General features: G+C 33.9%; 1 protein-coding gene across 40 annotated transcripts in view; it reads right to left on the bottom strand.

Annotated features, from left to right (window-relative positions):
• The window catches only part of LOC132745172 (zinc finger protein 500-like), a 99,964-nt gene extending 84,738 nt beyond the window's left edge, over positions 1–15,226 (bottom strand). For all 40 annotated transcript variants that reach the window (XM_060734270.1, XM_060734122.1, XM_060734263.1 and 37 more), the window contains exons 1-4: positions 15,092–15,226; positions 6,670–7,054; positions 5,859–6,015; positions 3,963–4,772 (exon numbers count right to left, since the gene is read on the bottom strand). In XM_060734270.1, the coding sequence (XP_060590253.1) occupies positions 3,963–4,772; positions 5,859–6,015; positions 6,670–6,759 (1,057 nt within the window). In that variant the 5' untranslated portion in view covers positions 6,760–7,054; positions 15,092–15,226. The remainder of the gene's footprint in view (positions 1–3,962; positions 4,773–5,858; positions 6,016–6,669; positions 7,055–15,091) is intronic.
• Positions 15,227–20,352: the final 5,126 nt, after the last annotated feature.

Raw genomic sequence — 20,352 nt, 5'->3', positions numbered from 1 at the left:
TTCTCAAGACTTTCACTTCAGGAAAATGTTAAGTAGATCACACTGAACAAATAAACTCATCAGAGTCCAATCTCCAATGGCAAGAACAAGATTTCAAAGGAAAAAAACAGCAAGTCAGAAAGCATAGATCTACTTTATTCAAAGTGAAATTTCAAACATACATAATGTTCTACACATTACATGGTGTGCATAAAATTCTGCTACACTTCAAAAGCATTTCACAGGTACAGTATTTCATTCAACGTAACTTCAATGTTCTATACAACATAAGGAGTGCATATAATTCTGATACTCAGCAGAAGCATTTCACAGTTACGATATTTTATTCAACATAACGTCAAGTTTGTTCTATCGACTACAGCAACAAAGTGATAACGCGCTTTTGTAGTGAAAGACATTAGTAGTTTCTCAAACATGTATGCAAAGGTTGAAAATTTCGGAGTTTTGTCGGAAGTATCTTTTTTTACTATTTAACATGCAAAACTTAACTTTGCAAGATATTTATGTATATCCCCTGAATAAATCGATACGAAGATCTATACATAAACGAAATCAGTGAATAACAAACACAGCATTATAGTCAAACACACAAAATAAGAGCAATATACAAGTGTAATTCTTGTAAATATACGTAACATCTTAACAGCCCTTCTTTAAAGCACTTACCTCAATTCTTATATTTTCACTCCATGTAAGTTTTTCAGGAACAGCGCAATGCTACTGTGTTGTCCTTTTTTTCCAGCTAGCACACTGCCGTATTTAATTCCCTTAAAATCACTTTCTAGCTGCTTATGTCACCATTATATTTCAGGTTCAATCTACATGTAAAGCAGGTACATGTACTAACTCCATAATTCGTCACCTTAGTGCAAGAACTCAATATCTGCTTCTTTATCTATATGCAGTTATTGAGTTTTTGCACTAAGGTGACGATATACAAAATGGCAAATGTCATTAATCACCATTAAGTTCTAAATCCCTTATTGTCTAATCAATTTCTAGGTTTATATTCATAATATACAACTCCTTAGTGTCATTTTTTTGTCCAGCAAGCAACAAACAATTGCATGTTAACAAGCTTTTATAAGTAATAACATGAAATAATAATGTATGTTAATGCCCTAATTCTTAACAGCTGACATATTTCATATATAAATCAGCTGGTTACAACAATCTTATTCCCATATATCTAAATTTCTCAATATCCTCATGTCTTATCTATTTATTTTTTCTGACTAGGGGTGTACTGTTTGCTTATCAATGGGACATCATCTACATTTTCATATTTACTTATACACCATTTCTTTTCTGACAATTCTTTTCAAGGTATAATATGGAACATACATAAAATACATTTTCGATAAAGGGTCTATAGACAGACATTTTGGCATCAAAAATTAACTAAATATGACATATATATATTATGTACCAATTCTAAATATAGGTAAAACTATGATTAATAAATAACAGCAACATAAATAATCATAAAATGCTTATTTAATTAACATTATTCATGAGAAGTTGCAGAAATAAAGCATTATAATAAAGTATGCTAAATAAACTAAAGTATAAAAGAAATCAGCAAAAGTTAGTGATCGGACAAAGTGTCACTCTGAAATTGACCTTTGACCTTATAACCTCATCTAAGGGCCAGGGGTGCCTCTAAACCTAAGTTTCAAAAACAAACTTAGGCTTACTCCTTTTCAAGTTTAATATGGAGTTGAGAACGATTATACACAAAATGTCACAATAATAATAATAATCTGGCATTGCAAAATTTATTTAGTCGTTTTTTTGTTGTTTTTTTTTTTGTTATTGTTTTTTTCTTTTCTTTTTTTTGGGGGGCGGGGGGAGGGGTTTCTTCTAATATATCTTCTATTTCTTTAGTTCTGCAAACTTCTAACAAAGTGCCAACAGTATGGTGGATCAATATACTTCCTGACCCTAAATTTTAATTTAATCAATTAAATTTCAAATTTTGCTTCATTTAAAAAAAATCAAAAAATCAACATATATCTAGATTCTATTGAAATTTAACCAATTATGTACATGTTGACTCTCAAATTAGTATTCACCATATCTTCACTGCCAATTTATTTTTTATCCTCATTGTTATTAAAGATGCAACAACAAAACAAGGCCAGAGTAAAATATTGATAGGTTAAACAAGTTATACAGTGATGTGCCCAAATTCATATAAAAACCTATGCTAATTTTGCTTGATCAGTATCTAGACATGGATTACCAGTGTCTTTATACACGTTACCCCTTACACACCGTCATACAAACATGCACCCTAAATTTTAGAAAAGCAAAATAAAATCATAGAATATGTTAATCAAATATGTGTCAGATTCACATATATACTAAAATATGAATATGATAATAACCACTTACCTGTCTAATTTCTTCATCTTTTCTTTAATGTCCACAATATCATAGAAGCTACTATATATAAAGGACATATTCTCGGGAGAAAAAATATTTTTATTAGGAAGATCGAAACCAAGTCTTTGCGGGAATTTTTTTTTTAGCAGCCATAAAGAAAATTCTATGAATAATGTAGGGCTCATTATTAAATCTATTGTATTAATTGAAAAATTTAAGGTACATTTGAGTATCACATTTTGTGATAGCCTATTTGAACTGTGCAATTTATTTTCTACAACAATTCATTATTGGCTTCCTATAACTTCAATATTAAAGCTATTAAGTACGAAAAGACAGCTTCACTGTACGAAATTTATGAAATTAATGGAATTTAATTGTTGTTTTTTAAATTTGTAACTTTAATACATAAGGAGCCACAGGCTTGGCTGACTAATCTATACTGGTAACATAGACATTACAGTGTAATGACAGCTAGTACTAAGAAGGTAAAGGGAATTTTCTGTGATTGCTTGTTTTGAAACGAATACAACAGCAATTTTGTTACCAATTTTCAATATATTAATTATTGATTATTTAAGCAACTGTAACATGTCACTTTGTATATATAGTAATAATAACATATATTGTTTATTTTCTCTCACTCGCACCTCTTTCACACTGCAAACTATTTCTTTTTTAATTGTAAACATTTTTTCAAACAAAGAAGATATGGTGAATGAAGTATAAATCCACTATTGGCACTTTGCTGACCACCCCCAATAACTTTAATAATCAGTGAAATTTATAGATGGTGTATGTCATTCAGACAAACTTGATGAAATCTACACTATCAAAAAATTACTGCAATTTGCATAAAAGCTATCATTTATCAGACATAAACACTTGAAACAAGTATTTTGGTTTATACAGAATTTATTTTAGTGCAATTGTGTTACCACAGTGTAAGAAGCTATAAGCTTATGGACACACTTTCGAATCTGTTCCTGGAACCAACCAGTACTGAGCAATCATGAATTAGTGTAGTTTCTTGCCTTGCCCCTGACGGGGTTTGAACCAATGCGGCCAGCGAGATTACTGTTCGACGCTTTTTTTCCGAGAATATACCCCATTTTCCATTTATAAGTCTATCTCATATTCCAAGAGTCTACCCTGTATTTCAACATAGTCCAAGATTCTACCCCATTTTCCAAGAGGCTAGTCCCGCTACCAAATATTTCAACAGTCTACCCCATAGCAGAAGAGTCTACCCTGTAGTCTAAGAGTTTACCCCATTTTCCAAGGCTTTTGGAGGTAAAAGTTTCTTCCAAAAAAATGAAGTTACACATGAAACTATACCAAATAGTCTTTAACATTCAACACAAAGTTTCTTCACACAGACAAGCTTATTATTACATTCAATCTTTATGAACATGTCTAAGTGACTTCAAGCAAAAAACCAAAGAATAACTATGCAAGACATTCCATGCAGAATTTCATTTAAGTGGTTTGTGTGATCATATACCATCAAAACCTTTCACTGCTCAAAGTTATTGACAGATGGTCCAGATAAATATTTAGAAAATAACACTTACTGTATCCTTGAGCTGACATATCACCTTGGTTTCCAGTAGCACCAGTTGGATCATAGTTCATACCCATGGAAACATTTGGGTCCCAGTTATCCTGGGGCACCATAGGTCTACCGGGCTCTACACCCGTTATTTCTAAGTCCATCTCATTTTCAGTTAAAGCTTCTAATTTAACACTAACATTTGGGTCCATTTCACTAGTTGTCTCTGAACTTTGCTCCTGATTATTTCCTGAGATCAAATTTGACAAGTCTGAGTCTAAACTAAGTCCTTCTGCTGGAGGTTCATTTGGAATGGTGGAGTTTGAAGATTCTGATCTGGCGTCATCGTCTTTCTCGCCAGATTCAGACTTCACACTAGATGGAGCATTTGCAGCATGAGATGGGGATTGACTAGCATTATCACTATTGTCTTGATTTCCAGTTTCATTTTCACTTTGATTAGAAGCTTCATTTGAATCATCAGGTTCTATTTTGATTATCTGTCCGTCAAGTTTATTAGCTGTCGGAGATCTCATTGGCGAATGGCTTGGCATTCCAACAGGGCTTCTGCCTGGATCAAAGTTGAGCGGTGGTCTTTTCAATTTAGGAGGTCTAGTCATTGGATATGGTTGGTGCCTAAGCTGGCCTGGAGAAGCACGTGTTAAAGCCACAGGGTGAATCGGACCTTGACCTCTTGGTGAAGCGAACCGCGGTGATCTCGGACCATACGGGCCACGGGGTCCCCCAAATCGAACTGGACTTGCTTGCAAACTTTGTTGCAAGGCTTCAGCCTCTAAACGTTCTTTCTCCTCTTGTTTTTTACGATGATGCTCTGAAATGATTCAAGTTCGGTAATGAAACATCAGCAAAACAATTAACTTCTGCGTGTACCTGAGAATACATGTTTTTGTTATGAAATTGAAAATTTAATTGAAATCTTTAACTTAAAAATAAACTTTTTTTCGAGTTGGAAACAATATAATATGTATAATGAATAATTTTCCTCACCCTTAAGTTTAACATGAGCAGCACAAGCAGTGTTATTGCTCATCAGTTAAAGGCAACAAATATTGAACAAAAATTCTATGTTATAAGGGGGCATAACTTCAAATATAGCTTTCAAAATAATCATAACTTCATAAATGCCACTTGTCTAACAACTGCATTTATTCTTGATAAGCAAGTATTCAAAGTTTCATGTTGATAAATGTTTGAATAACGGGCTACATTAAAGTCTTTGCATGACAACAACAACAATAATGCCGAGATCACTTTCTTTTTCGAAGCAGACGATTGAAAAATTATATTAATTTGTTACAATTATTTAGATATGTACATTTTTCTTTTCAGTGTATTCCTCTGAAAATTTGTAAATGAAATTCATTCTTCTTTACAATAGAAATGCCATTAGTGACTTTCAAGCTTCAAAAGTAGAGAAAGACATTCAGTGCCCTGCCATGCATTATTTCTGGCTCAACTAACCACCTTCCTTAAGCTAGCAGAATAGCTACCTCAGATGATTGAATCCAATTTCCTAACTTGATTAGAACATATTCGAACACTGTGTTCTTCTTCAAAAGGCAAATAAGCATGGGTGATTTATTTGTTTGTTTGTATGTTTCATTTTACGCCTTTTCCCAACAGCATTTCAGTCATATAGGCGGGTAGTTTCCTAATCATCGTTCCTGGAGAGTTACACCAGTACTAGACTACCTTCCTCTGTGCAGGGAGGCAGAAAATACTGAAAAGCTATGGTTGAAAAGTTCTGCATTGAGATAATGAACCAAAATGTTTCACATCTGTGTGTTCAGCTTAAAGAAAACTATGATTGCCTTCAGTTCATACCTTTTAATATGTGTTCTATAAATTTTATAACGGCCAACTGTGTACTGCAAACAAATTCAAATTTAACACTTACTTTTAAGGCAAAAGCCAAGGAACTGTGACTTAATGTCTTCATGGTCCTCTAGGAAACCTTTGCCAGAGTCGGACCCAAGATGACTTAGAGTTCCATCAGCTACACTTGCTGTAAGAATAACGGACTCCTCATCTGTGCTTGTAGCTAACTGCTCAACCTGAAACAAAAACATTAGCATTTAATTTTTTAATAATGCATTATTATGCTTTACCTAAAACAAGAGCATTTATTCAATCTTTTAATAATACTCGACCTAAAACAAAACAATTATTCAACCTTTTAATAAAGCTCAGCCTAAAACAAAAGATTTATTCAACCTTTTAATAATATTCGACCTGAAAAAAGTATCATTTACTCAATCTTTCCATGTTATGAACTTCTTTTTTAGGTGTACAAATTGGAACTTTTCACTTTATAATGATTATGAAACAAGTATTTTCATATTCTCTTTCTTAAACAGTTTACTGAATGCTAGACTTTTTCTGAGTTTATTTATTAGTTTTTTTTAACTCTCTCAATGCTTTTGCTTTTTGTGAAAATGAATTGCTTATCAGCCATCAGGCACATGCATTAAGCCAAGTCAGTCTGCACATCTGTGCACACTGGAACACACTATAAACTGTGCTCGATATAAGTATTTTTAGGGTACTTTACTACTATCTGGTTGACTCTTCCAAATTTACAGACAGACAATTTTATTACACAATTTCAGTCAAGAAAATGAAGTGTTAAAATCATAAATAGATGGATTAATTATACAACTTAAACTTAAACTATATAGAAAATCTAGCATAAATTATTTTTTACTTACAAGCTGTTGAATCTGACTTTTTAGCACTGCTTTCAAGATGACTTTATACCCTGGAATTTCCTTTATTACATCGTAGTCTGGAGCTGCCATTCTTGTTGTGATATTTTTCTCTTTTTTCTTTTTAAACTTTTGTCTTTTTCCAATGTGCCGAAGATATTTTTTTTGTTTAATGCATTGAATAAACTATCTTCTTTCATAAATTTTCTAATCTAAGTCTTGATAATTAAACAATAGATTGTTACATGGAAACTTTTTTACGAGTTATTTCAATTTTTCCCTGAATTACTTCCTGTTATAACAAATTTTGTTGGTTATTTTGTCTGTTACTTTCCTCTGAATTGTCCCCCTTTATACTGATTTGGTTTTTCTAAAGTTGTATGTGTGCCTGAAAAAAATATATAAGAACATGTAATACAAATGTAACTATCAATCTGAATAGTCACAATACAAAACAAGAGGGCCAAGATGGCCCTAGTTTGCTCACCTGACCCATCAATCTCAGCAGTTACTTAGACAAGCAAGGTTTTTGACCCCAGGTGACTCATATTCAAAATTGACCTAGAAATCTTCAAAACAAACTTTCAGACCAATTTCCAGGATATTTGAATTTAAACAGTAGCCACTAGAGTGTTTTCTATTTTAAGCTCCTGTGACCTAGTTTTTCATCTGAGATGACCCATTTTCAAACTCATCTGAGCAATTACCCAGACAAATATCCTGACAAAGTTTGATGATGATTGCGGCAAAAATGTGACCAATAAAGTGTTAGCAAAAAAATGAGGGCGGAGGATGGACCATGGACATTCAAAGATCCTAAAAAACATAATAAAATTTTTTTTTAAAAATAATTAAAAAAAAAGATCCTTAAAGCTCACCTTGAGCTAGCTCAGGTGAGCTAAAATATCATCAAATGTTTTGTTTGTTTGATTGGGCTTTATATCACACTGACATAATATAGGTCATATGGTGATGTTTCAACTTACTGGTGGAGGAAGACCTCAAATGCTCTTCTGTGCATTATTTCAGGCACAAATGGGCACCAAGTAGAACGGCTGAACCACTGACGTTCTGTAAGCTAGCTGGATAGCTTTCTCACATAAAATAAAAGTCCTTGAGGGAATTTAAACCCAATATGGTGAGGGGCAAGTGGTTTGAAGTCAACAACCTTAACAGGGTTTTCATTATTGATTGGCAATCAATATCATCAATTGAAATGCTGTTTAAATCAGTTGTATTTTAAGCTTGTAGACTGAAATGTCCTCCTTGACCCTTGACAGCTTTTTACACAGGTTAGGAAAGAAGCCTTGCCCTTAATTCTAGGGAACAAGAGCTGTTGGTAGGACAGCAACGCTCGACGATTCTTAGTGCTTGAGGTCGCTCACCTGTATATAGGCCCCCCCTCCCCGGGCCAATTTTTACCCAAGGGCTTTTATTTGTTTATTTGAAGACTTGGTAGACACCCATAAGAAGATGCTTCATGCTAAACATCTAAGTTCTAGCTCATTGGGTTTTTTTAAAAGAAGATTTTTTAAGGTTTTTACTATACACATATAGTTAAAAACAATGACACCCCTGGGGCAGGGCCAGTTTTGACCCCCGGGCTTTTATTTGAACAAACTTTGTAGATATTTACTTAAAGACGTTTCATGCTTAATATCTAAACTCTAGCTATTTGGGTTTTTTCAAAGAAGATTTTTAAGTTTTTGCTATACACATATAAGGAAAATCAATGACCCCCCCGGGCGGGGCCAGTTTTGACCCCAGGGCTTTTATTTGAACATACTTGGTAGACACCCATTAGAACATGTTTCATGCTAAATATCTTAGCTCTAGCTCTTTGTGTTCTTTAAAAGAAGATTTTTTAAGTTTTTACTATATGCATATAGGGAAAATCAATGACCCCCTGGGGCGGGCCAATTTTGACCCAGGGCTTTTATTTGAACAAACTTGGTAGACACTCACTAGAAGATGTTTCATGTTAAATATCTTAGCTCTAGCTCTTTGGGTTCTTTAAAAGAAGATTTTTTAAGTTTTTACTATATGCATATAGGGAAAATCAATGACCCCCCTGGGGCGGGGCCCAATTTTGACCCCAGGCTTTTATTTGAACAAACTTGGTAGACACTCACTAGAAGATGTTTTCATGCCAAAATATCTAAGCTCTAGCTCTTAGGGTTGTTTAAAAGAAGATATTTAAAGATTTTTCTTTCGGTTGCCATGGCAACCAGAGTTCTGCATGGAATTAAATTCTTTGAACAATTTTTAAAGGTGACCACCAAAGGAACATTCCTGTGAAGTTTGGATGAAATTGGCTCAATGGTTTATGAGGAGATGTCATTTAAAGCAAAAGTTTACGGACGGACGGACGCCGGACAAAAAGCGATCACAAAAGCTCACCCTGTCACTTTGTGACAGATGAGCTAAAAAGCCTTGATAATGTAAAATTTTCTAAGTAAAGAAAAGGGTAAAATTTTTCTTTAAATCCATATTACAGAATAATGATATAGGACTTGGAGAGAGTCCTATTATGCTCTCAAAGAAGAGTATAAAATTTCAACTTGTTTCAAAGCAATATGTCAATCGACTTTGAAAATATTTGAGGTATAACAAAAACTTTAACGTAAATTTTAAGTCGAAAAAGGGGCATAATTCTGTCAAAATGCTTGATACAGTTACCTCCCCCTGTCTATAGTTTAGGGTTATGATGGTGAACAAGTGTGCAAAGTTTCAAAGCCATATGTCAATGGACTTTGAAAATATTTGAGGTATTACAAAAACTTTAACGTAAATTCTAAGTTGAAAAAGGGGCATAATTATGTCAAACTGCTTGATACAGTTACCTCCCTCTGTCTACAGGTTGGGGTCATGATGGTGAACAAGTGTGCAAAGTTTCAAAGTCATATCTCAATGGACATTGAAAATATTTAAGGTATTACAGAAACTTAAACGTAAATTCTAAGTCGAAAAAGAGGCATAATTCTGTCAAACTGCTTGATACAGTTACCTCCCCCTGTCTACAGGTGAGGGTCATGATGATGAACAAGTGTGCAAAGTTTCAAAGCCATATGGCAATGGACTTTGAAAATATTTGAGGTATTACAAAAACTTTAACATAAGTGGTTACACCGACGCGGACACCAACGCCGACGCTCTGGGGTGACTACAATAGCTCTACTTATTCTTATCAAATAGTCCAGCTAAAAATTACACAGTATATTGCAAAAGGGGAAGAAAAAACAATTCAAATTTTGGGAAAAACTGCATGATTTTAAAGAAAAAAGAAAACAAAAAGTGAAATATAAGCCCCCTTAAAAATATGCTTTAAGTTTAGAGAAGGCCGGAAACTAGAGCTGTCATTGATTCAGTGCAAAGCATATCAACAATATATCGATATCAAGTGACTAAAATCAACGATACACCGATATATCGATAATATCCTTCACTCACTTGTGTCAGTCATTATTGTACAAATTTATTACCCCCTGAATTTTTTTTACCCCAGTTTTCAAAGGTAAGGGGTAAAATACTCCCCATGAAAAATAGAAGTGGGAACACTGACTAGTGTGCTAGGTCTGACAGTTGGGCGCCATTTTAGTGTAATAAATAATCAAGAAAAATTAGGCAATTCCTGGCTGGCTACGATCTAGACATGAAAGTGTAGGACGATTGTTTGTATTGTCAATCCCTTTATAATCAATTGTGACAGTTCTATAATAATTTTTTCGTTTACAAAATTAAAGGGGACAACGTCTGCTGCCTTAAATAAATATTTTCGTTTTAATTTATTTTCATCGGTTGAACGCCTCGGTGTAAACTTAATGCAGACGATTTAGCATTGGCAGTTTATGTTGGCACCCCCTTTTTTGAAAATACTAGGAGGGGAAATCACACCTATTTTTGAATTCCTAGAATAGACACCGAGGTTGTTTTGAAAATTGAGAAAAAAATCCCTGCCAATCAGAAGACTCCTTACATAATACCGAACAGCTGATATACAGTGGCGTAGAAAGGAATCGAAAGACCCTTTAAGAGGTTTGAAATTTGAATTTCGCGTGTATCAGATGCTACTGACAGTGAATGGTGGACTAAACTCTTCATTGCTGATACAGATAGTGTTGTAGTCCAATAAATATGACGTCGCTTCGAGATATTTTTGCTTCTGGGCAAAGCAACGTCAAATCGAAATTGCTCAAAAACCCATAGCATGGTCTGCCAGAAAATCGGGCAGAACAAAAAACAATTAAGACAGCGTGTATTTACATTAGTTTATAAACAAAACTAAAAAATAAATACCTTTTGTCAAAATAATTAAACTGTCACAACCGAAAAATCATGATTAAATCCTCTCATGTACTTAAATTCCTTTTACAGCCTTTAAACAAGGCCATCCTTAAAAAAATGTTTGTTTGCAGTAACCCGACCCAGAATTTTCAAGATGGGTAGGTAGGTCGATTTTTTTTTTATTGATTCAGAACTGTATTCCCAAATAAGGCCAACATTTTTTTATTAAATGTTTTACCGGACATTTTTAAAAAAAATTGGGTCGGGGGGGATAAATAAAAATAAAAATAAAATTCAATTTTTTTATCAGTCGACCACAAAATAAAAATAAAATGAAAAAAGAGGTTAAAAATTTTTATTTTCAAACATTTTGTTAAGACTCCAAAAACAGATTTTTTGTTCATAAAATCAATGATTTTATAGTTTTGAAGTATTTTTGACATAATTTTAAACAAAATAATTGAAAAAAATGCTTTAAATCACTTTTGCTTTTGTTTTTAGTAGCTATTTAATGCTGATCTAGTTTCTATTAGTTTTGTCTTTTCATATTTAGGGCAAACATGCCACACAACTCCAAATTCATTGTTTAGTCCCTTCATTTAAAGAGTATCCAAACAAGGTCGTATTGCCACTCTCAAGCTTTACTGACACAAGCTTGCAACCAGGTAGAACCGCCAACCTATTATAAGCTTACTGATAGTTTCCTCACGGGAATCCAAATTAACTTCCTGATAGGATTCTAATCCACAACACCACACAGGGAAAGTGATCCATTCACAGAGGTACAAACATAATAATGTACAATGTCAGTTTCACAAAGTAAATTGAATCAACAACTTCAAATTATCTTTAAGAGAGTAAGTTGACAGTAAGCAATTGACAGTAAATAGAAAATCAAATGGCATACATTGTTACAAAATCAGAGTTTTCTGCTGAGAATTTATTATAGGCAGTTTTTACAGAAATTTCAAAGAGGACTTATGCTCATAATCTTACATTGAAAAAAGACCAATTTTCTCAATATTGATCTAATAAAAAAACTTCTATAAATACACATTACTACCTGTCATGATATAGTATTAACTTAATAAATGTTATAGATGACTGTGTTCAATTGTAAAGAAACCTTGTATTTCAAAAAGACAACAACAAAAATATGTCCACCAAACAACTTTCATGAATTTATTTTCGTATAATAAATTAATCAATTGTTTTCAAAGATTCATAATAAAAAGTTTTCACTATCAATTTGCTTACAATAAATCTACAATGTAAGTAGAACTCATTTGTTACTCGTTTTTCTCAATCTGTCTAAGTACATTTAACTTATATTTCTTTATAAAACCTATTTTATTGTGTGGAAGTAATCTCATGGTCCGTGGTAAATCGAGTTATATTTCATTTTGACACCAAAGTCGATCAACGGCTTTGATCCCGTGCCCATTTAATTTTTTTACAACTGTTCTGACAGTGAAGGTAATTCAAATCAACTTATGCAATGGATGTTAATTACCAGTCGTGCTTTCTAACAGCTTTACAGGCTATCATGTTTGATTAAATGCTCTAATATTTATTACTCAAATTGCCATAGTTGTACTTCCGTGACCCGGTGTCGCGTGATATTCACACGTGTAAATTTATTACAAGCTTGTAAAGTTATTGCCCTTCCCTTTTGTTACGCCTTTTGTAACATTCTTGTAAACATCAAAGGGCCTAACTTTTGTCAGTTGTTTTAAGCAAGTTCCGAGGTTCTACCGTTAAGTATCGTTAACAACTAAAGTGAAAAATGTGTTCCATACCAAGTAACTTTTATTTTGACAGAAGTGGGTAAGATAGGTCGGCGGGCATAATGAAAATAAAAGTTCTTAAATTAACTTTTATTTTTATTTGATTTTCTCTTAAAATACGGTCGGCGGTCCCGTAAAACATTTTATAAAAAAATGTTGGCCTAAACATGGAATTTCAAAATGCTGCACAATATATGCTTTTACAGGGTTTCTACTAGGAATTTTTATTTAAGAGTCCCAGGGACTCGTGCTCATAAAATATGAGGGTCCCAGAGAAAAATATGAGGGTCCTAATCATTTATTACCTAAAGTAAGGTATTACTTATATATATTGTCAAGGTTTAATTCTTTAATTTATATGCATTGACATTGTTCAACTACATATGCATTTTTATTGACTTTGCTAAATAAAAAAAATATAAACCATTTATTATTTATTGTTACTTTTTCATTTCTTTCATTTGGCTGAATGTTTTGCAACTTGCATAAAGTCAAGATGTTTAACATCTGGTCCGACTAATTTTATCAATTGTTTAACTGCATAATTATACGTCTTGATGACGGACAAATGTATCTACTATTTTGGAAGTTCAAACATCCATTTTCCGAGGCAAGTGGATTACATTTTTTGGTTGAGACGCAATGGCTGCATTTCATATCCGTGGTCGTCTCGTTTTGGACGAGCCACGGGTAAGTTAACTTAGCCACTTTTCATTAAAATTGGGGGAGCAGCCGATTTATTTTATAACAAAAAACACATAGACTGGGACGCTTTTTTAAGGACGACTAAATTCTAGTGTGCGCCGTTTTATTCCGTATTAAACTGTAATTAATTGAAAGAAAGATAACTCTGCTGTATTCAATATTAGAACCCGTCTACCAAATTACGTCATTTCCTTTAAAGAAGCGGAAGGAATTTCCAAATGATATTTACGGAGGAAAATTTAATTTGCGTCCCCATGGCCGCACACTTAGAGTAATTGAGGGTCCTAGGTTACTATTTTTGCGTCAAGGACGCAGGAAATGTGCGTCAATAGAAACCCTGTTTTATAATCTGGTAACAATTAATTAATTGATAACTGAATTCTAATTTAATAAGACCTACATTTTATTTCTTCTATTAACCTTTAAAAGAACGAAAACAAAGCACAAGGCATAATTTTCTGATTCAAAAAAAAAAAAAATTTCTCCAGACCATGAAAAATAATTTTGAGTAGGGGCAAATTTTGTGAGTCGGTAGCGTTACTGCAAACAAACATTTTTTTAAGGATGGCCGAAATGGCCGCCATACAGTGCATGAAATCTGATTGGCTAATTCAAATGCAAGTGTTTAACTTAGTCAGAACGTTCTAACAAAATATTTTTTTAACAAAATAATTGCCCATGCACCGTCAGTGTGTTCGAATATATTTTTCCGTTCAAAAATTTGGAATCAATCTGTAAAGCACCTTGCTTAACCAGTATGACTGATAGACAAAAATAGATTGATGTTTATATTTTATTTTAAATTGATAAGTACAATGCTTGAGAGCTTTAGTGTATGATTGAGCATGAAATTGAAAGAAAAGAAGAAAAGCTATTGAATAAAGCTTGAAAGGCAAGACAATAGACATTTTTTGATTTTTTTATGATGCTATGCGTTTTTGAGCAATAACTATTAGATGTCAGGCTTGACCAATGAACTATAACAAGCCTGTAAAGTCTAATGTATTGGACTAATAGTGTTAGTGTTCATCTGATGCTTTCATAAATACATGTAGTACCCCATTAAATATCTCCCTCCAAGAAATAATTAAAAAAAATATTGAAAATTCAAAAAATTAATTGAATTTTAAATCTGGTACTCTAGATCTAGTGAAAAACTAATTGCTGAAAAAAAATCATTAAGTTTAAAACTAACTTTTGAAAAGTTAACTGGAGCTCTGTAAATAAATTAATATCAATATAAATCTATTTATAATAATATGCGGAGACAGTTTTCCCCCAAAATAACAGAACTCTTAAGGGGAGAATAATCTGACTACCTTGGGTCGAAACGTCTAGGAGGTGAAACGTCCTGTCACCACAAAATTTTATTTTTAACACCTTTTCTGCTTGTCTTAACAGACTGACTATACACATTCAGAAAAATATTTCGGACAATGAGAGTTGGACAATCGGAAAAAATATTCAATTCCGAAAGTAAATTTCTCAAAATCCCCCCTGATTTTCAGGGCAAGTGCCCGGTCAATTTCCGTTATTAAATTTCGAGCATGTACGGCTCCACGCCGTCACGCCTGGTAAAGTTATCCAAATATTTTCATTCTTTTATAGTTAAGTACATGATTGGCAATCATATTCAATCAGTTGCTTACCAAAAATTGAAGAAATGGGGTTAAAATCAATTCCTAATTATGCGAGGACAACGCCATCTTCGTTTGTTGTTGTTGTAATGATGATGCGGGCGGGCGGCGTGCGCGCGCGCTCTTTTTTCAAGGGGCACTTTAAAGGGAAAATAGGTAGCAGGCAACTAAATGTTTCGAAGTCTCTCGCCTACAGGTACACTATAGAAGTTGTTTTAAGCAACACAAATAGAATACACTGACACTTGTGGTGTGGAGCACCAAACGGTTTAAAATCCATTTTTTAGTAATAGAAAGAGCATCGAAACACGAGGCTATCTGATTTGTACGAGGGGGCATAGCCCCCCCCCCCCCCGAGTATTAAATCAGATTGCCGAGTGTTTTGATATTCTTTCTCTTTTGTATCATAGTCACCCTTTTGTCACAATATGAAACCCCACAAAAAAAGAAACCACCCAACGAGCATTTGAATATGATATTTCTGTCGCTTTCTCTTTCTCGGCCGTTACAATAAGTAAACCCCAGCAAAAATGAGCCAATCAATGGGCATGCTCTGGAGTGCGGGTAACTAATACCTGCACTCCAGTTAACGCACTTTGCATGTATATGTTTACGATTTAACTCTGACAATTTTCAACAGAAAAGTCAATAATACTATACCGTACACGTTGAAATATGATTTTTTTTCAAAACGGCGTATATTAAGTTTTATTGATAAGCTATAAATGTAAATAAAAGTGCTGTACATGATGGACAAATATTAATTTATTTGGATTATTAAGGCATTTGGAGCTCCACATTCCAAGTGTCTGTGATTGAATAGTGACATAGATTACAGATATATAAATCATGTTATTAAACGGGCCACATTTGCATTAAGTACTACATTTTGTTTAGAGTAGGTCTACTCTGGGACGGAAGATAAATTTATGTCCCAGGTCTACTGCGACAACATGAACAAGATACGGTTCAAAAACTTTTTTTTGCTGGGTTGCTTCAGTTTAAAATAACCAATCACATTATTGCGGTCGTACTCCGCGAAAAACTTAAATCCGCTTGTTAAATGGCGGCTCGACATGTGATCCTGTTAAGATTGCCTTTCAGGAAGCCGTCTGATTAGCTCATAGGTAGAGTCTTGGATTGTGAATTTTGCGACCCTGGTTCGAATCCCGAACGGCGTAGGTGACTCTCAATGTGAGTGATCAGGAATTTCTATCTACGATCATTCGCACTGTACCTCTGCTGCAGTCTCTACAGATGATATCAGCTGTTCCGTGTGAAAGTGGACGCTCTAGTACAGGTTATCTGCTCGCCAGCCTGCCAAGGAACGATAAATTGTGAAAAGCAAATTCTGGAAATAGAGTGTCTGTATGATGAAAAAAGTATTCATCAATTTCCATATAATCCATGGCTGCACTAACAATAGCGCAAATACACACGGACACTTGATAATTTTTCGGACCAAGTCCGTCTGTTATCAGTTTGACGTCCTGTAAAATTAACAGAGAAGGACTGAATATAAGAAGAATTGTCATTGGTCATTTGAAAATTACAAACTGAAATCGGTGATTCTCATTGGTCGTTCTAAAGAAAGGACAGTTCTAACCATTCTAAAGTAAAATGTAAAGGAAAGTTCTGACCATTTTAAAATAAGATTTTAAGGATAGCTCTATCTTAAAATGCAAGGGATATTTGTGTCACTATAAAATAAAATGAGGAGGATAGTTCTAAAGTAAAATGTACAGGAATGAGGATAGTTTTTTTTTAATTTTTAGTTAATTTGTAAATGATTTCAAAATTTATAAAGTCAAACGTAAAAACAAAACAAAAACAAAACGGAAGCTGAAATAGAAGTTATTCTTCTTTGAAAAAAATGCTATAATTTAATTCAATTTTTTACAAAAAGGGTATTTTCTTAATAGCTACAATAATAGAAATAATTATCATGTCATTGTTATGCAAGCATTGCTAACATTTCTTTTTGTATTAAAAAAAAACTTAGATATAAAATAATACTTCTCGTTCTTGTAGCATGTGCGAAAGTGCTCATTACGTGACATCGTATGCAACCATTGAGTGAACTTAACCATGTAATTAATGACCTAACAAATTTAATTGAACGAAAGAGTTGTAAAATAAATTAGAATCCTTTGTAGAATAGGATTGATTGATTAAGATGACTGACCTTCGTGATGTTAGTGTATTAATGTGGTACATATTTACACATATGACCAGGAAATGTTTTAACTTTGTCACAAATTGAATGTTGCACTTATTTATTTTTTGGTTACAGCAGAAACTTGTTTTTAAAATATATGTTTATACAGATAAATTTGAACATTAACAATACAGATTGAAAGAACGCCCATGCATTGTATGATTAAGGCCACATGTGTCACAAATCACATTCGTCACAATTGTGAAGAATGAGATCACATTCGTCACAAATTTTGTGATGCATGTGATCCAATGTTTTAGACAATCACATTCGTCACGAGTTTAAAATCACAAATGTCACAAATTTGAGATAAATATTGTTTTCTTCAATGCTTTTCACTGAGTCACAAACGTCACAAATTTTTAGGACTGAAATCAATTATTGGAACTAAAACTACAGACATTTTTATCCCCTCCCCCGCTGATGAAATCGGGAGTGATGGGACTGTTTTAGCGTGTTCGTCCGCCTGTCAGTCCAGATTTAGTTTCCGCACTATCCGGCCATTGATTAGTTATTATACACTGTATATGGAATCATTTCGTTTCCACGCTATTTTTCAGCAACTTCTGGATGGATATCGATGCTGCAACTTTGTAGGAACCTTCATTCACAAACCAGTTGCACATATAACCAGCATATCTCCATTTCTTTTTAAAAACAGACTTATTGCCCCTTGTTGTTGTTGTTATTTATAAAACACTGTATATAGAACTATTGCTTTTCTGCGCTCTAGGAATTTCAACGAAATTTAGTTTAATATAAAGAGGAGATGCGCATCTCGAAAAATCTCGACGGGACACTAAAGGATTTGGTCCGACTTGAGGGTACGGTCGCTTATATGGGCTTTCCGGCGGCGACTTTAGATAAACACATAAACAAACAAACAAGATGTGCATATCATCATCATCATCATCATCATCATCAGTATTTCCCGTTTGGCCGTTTAATACAGAGTTATGATCCATAATTTATTATCATTTATTGTTCATAGAAAAGCATTAATTCAACCCTATTCTTCAACAAATCTGCTGAATAATTTAAACAAAACTATGTGGGTACATCTAATACCAAGCGGAGATGTGTATATTGACGGCACTTACCCGAAGTTAAGACCCCTGGTTGCTTAATATTCAGTCAGATAACTTAAGTATTTCATGTCTTCAAATGTTAAATATATCTAATTTTAATTGTGTGGGAACCTTCAATACAAAAAGGGCATGTGCATTATCGCCGTGACCTTGAGTGATATGGGCCCTGATAATTTATGCTTTAACCGACTATTTCCCCGGAGTCTTTATTCGAAATGTATCCTGCAATTGTTTAATTTTCAATCAGTATATGATGCTGTCGGCGGTAAACATTAATTCAGCGAATTTGCTTGCAAGATATTTGAATGACCTCGTGTAATTATAGCTTCGCAAGACCAATCATATTCTACAAGAAATGTTAAGTTTTCTTTAAGTTTATTTATTCAACTTCCTTCATGATTCTCATTTAACCCTTTCCTTTATAGATATTACTGGTAAAATAACTATATGAACCGCGCCATATTGAACCCTAGATGAGCCGTCAGTACTAAAGAACTCTGATATAATATAGGAATAACGCATGTTTCTTTTTTCGTGTTAAAATATCTGTAGAAATCCAAGGGATTAGTTGGTACCCGACCCAACGTATCCCGAGGGTTTCAGCAGTTGTTATGACACGGAACAATCATTCGTTAACGCTATTCTAGCATAAAGCATGCATAAATCTAACACAATCCATACACAATCAAGCAACATCACTGATTTTCCTCGGATTGCACGGGAACGTCAGCGTTGTATGTGACCGTGACGTCATTTCCGTTTTAGTTAAGCAGCGTCCGGGCCACAATGTATTGACGCTGTGCCACGGAAAACGTATATCAAAAAGGTGTTTTAACAGCGCATGAGCGCTAGAATCTCCTTGTTAAAAGACCTTTTTGGTCCTGTTAAAACACCCCGAAATCATGGTTATAACGGCAGTTTTATGCTAGAATATAAAGTAATGAATAACAACATGGATTCCAAGAAGACTAAAAGCAAACTCACATTGCACAATACTAGCCGCAATTATAATACTGCTAATAAAGTTCACGAATTTTCATTGGTTTAGAGGCGGGATATATTTATAGGTTATTACAGAGGTCTGATGTGCCTTTATTCGATTTTGGCCCACTAAAAGAGCCCGAGGGCTAATACCGATCTTGTAGACCCATATCGCATTAAGGCACACCAGACCTGTTCTATAACCTTTTTATTGCATGTGCTCATTTATGTTTTGGTTTTCATTATAGAATTAAAAAAATCGTTTGAAAACATTGTTCAGCGACAATGTATAATTTATTTTAAAAAGCGAGGGACTTTTGACGTCGTCTAATGACGTTGACGTCATTTCCTCACAAACATTTGTTTTTAATATATTTTGGCGTTATTTAACTGTTTGGAGATTGTTTTTCAAGTGTTTCTTCAATTTTGCTTTTTTATCAAGATATATTTCAGTTAAACGTATTTTTTCTTATAAAATTGTCAATCTTTCCGCGTTTTTTTAGCAACCCGAAGTGGGAAATCGATATCGGCCCAACCGGAAGTCGGACCGATATCGATATTTGGCGCATCACGTCACCTGACCACAGTCATATTACATGGACAAAACTCATATACGTTTAAATTCACATTTTTTTTCTATTTATAGTGTTTGCCGTTGCGTATTTATAGGTTATTACACAGGTCTAGTGTGTCTGAATGCAATATTGGCCAAGAAGAGGTATTGGCCCGAGGGCTTTAGCGGTCTCGTAGGCCAATATAGAGGATATTACATGAGTGTCTTTTCATATTGAATTTATTAAACGAGTTGGATAAAATAATAAATTGCGAGGCTCTGCCGAGCATTTTATTATTTTATTCATATCACAGGTTAAATTTTGGAGCCGATAAACCGAAAAATTGTTGTTATTTTGCCTTATAAACGCGGTAAAATCAAGCGACGTCCGCTAACGTTAAATGACGTCGACGTCAAAACGATATTATACTAG

Source organism: Ruditapes philippinarum, unplaced genomic scaffold (assembly GCF_026571515.1).
Source record: "Ruditapes philippinarum isolate M1 unplaced genomic scaffold, ASM2657151v2 ctg410_1_1_1_1, whole genome shotgun sequence".
NCBI lineage: Eukaryota > Metazoa > Mollusca > Bivalvia > Venerida > Veneridae > Ruditapes > Ruditapes philippinarum.
Note: the sequence above shows the minus strand (reverse complement) of the source record. Positions and strands in the feature narration are given on the sequence as shown.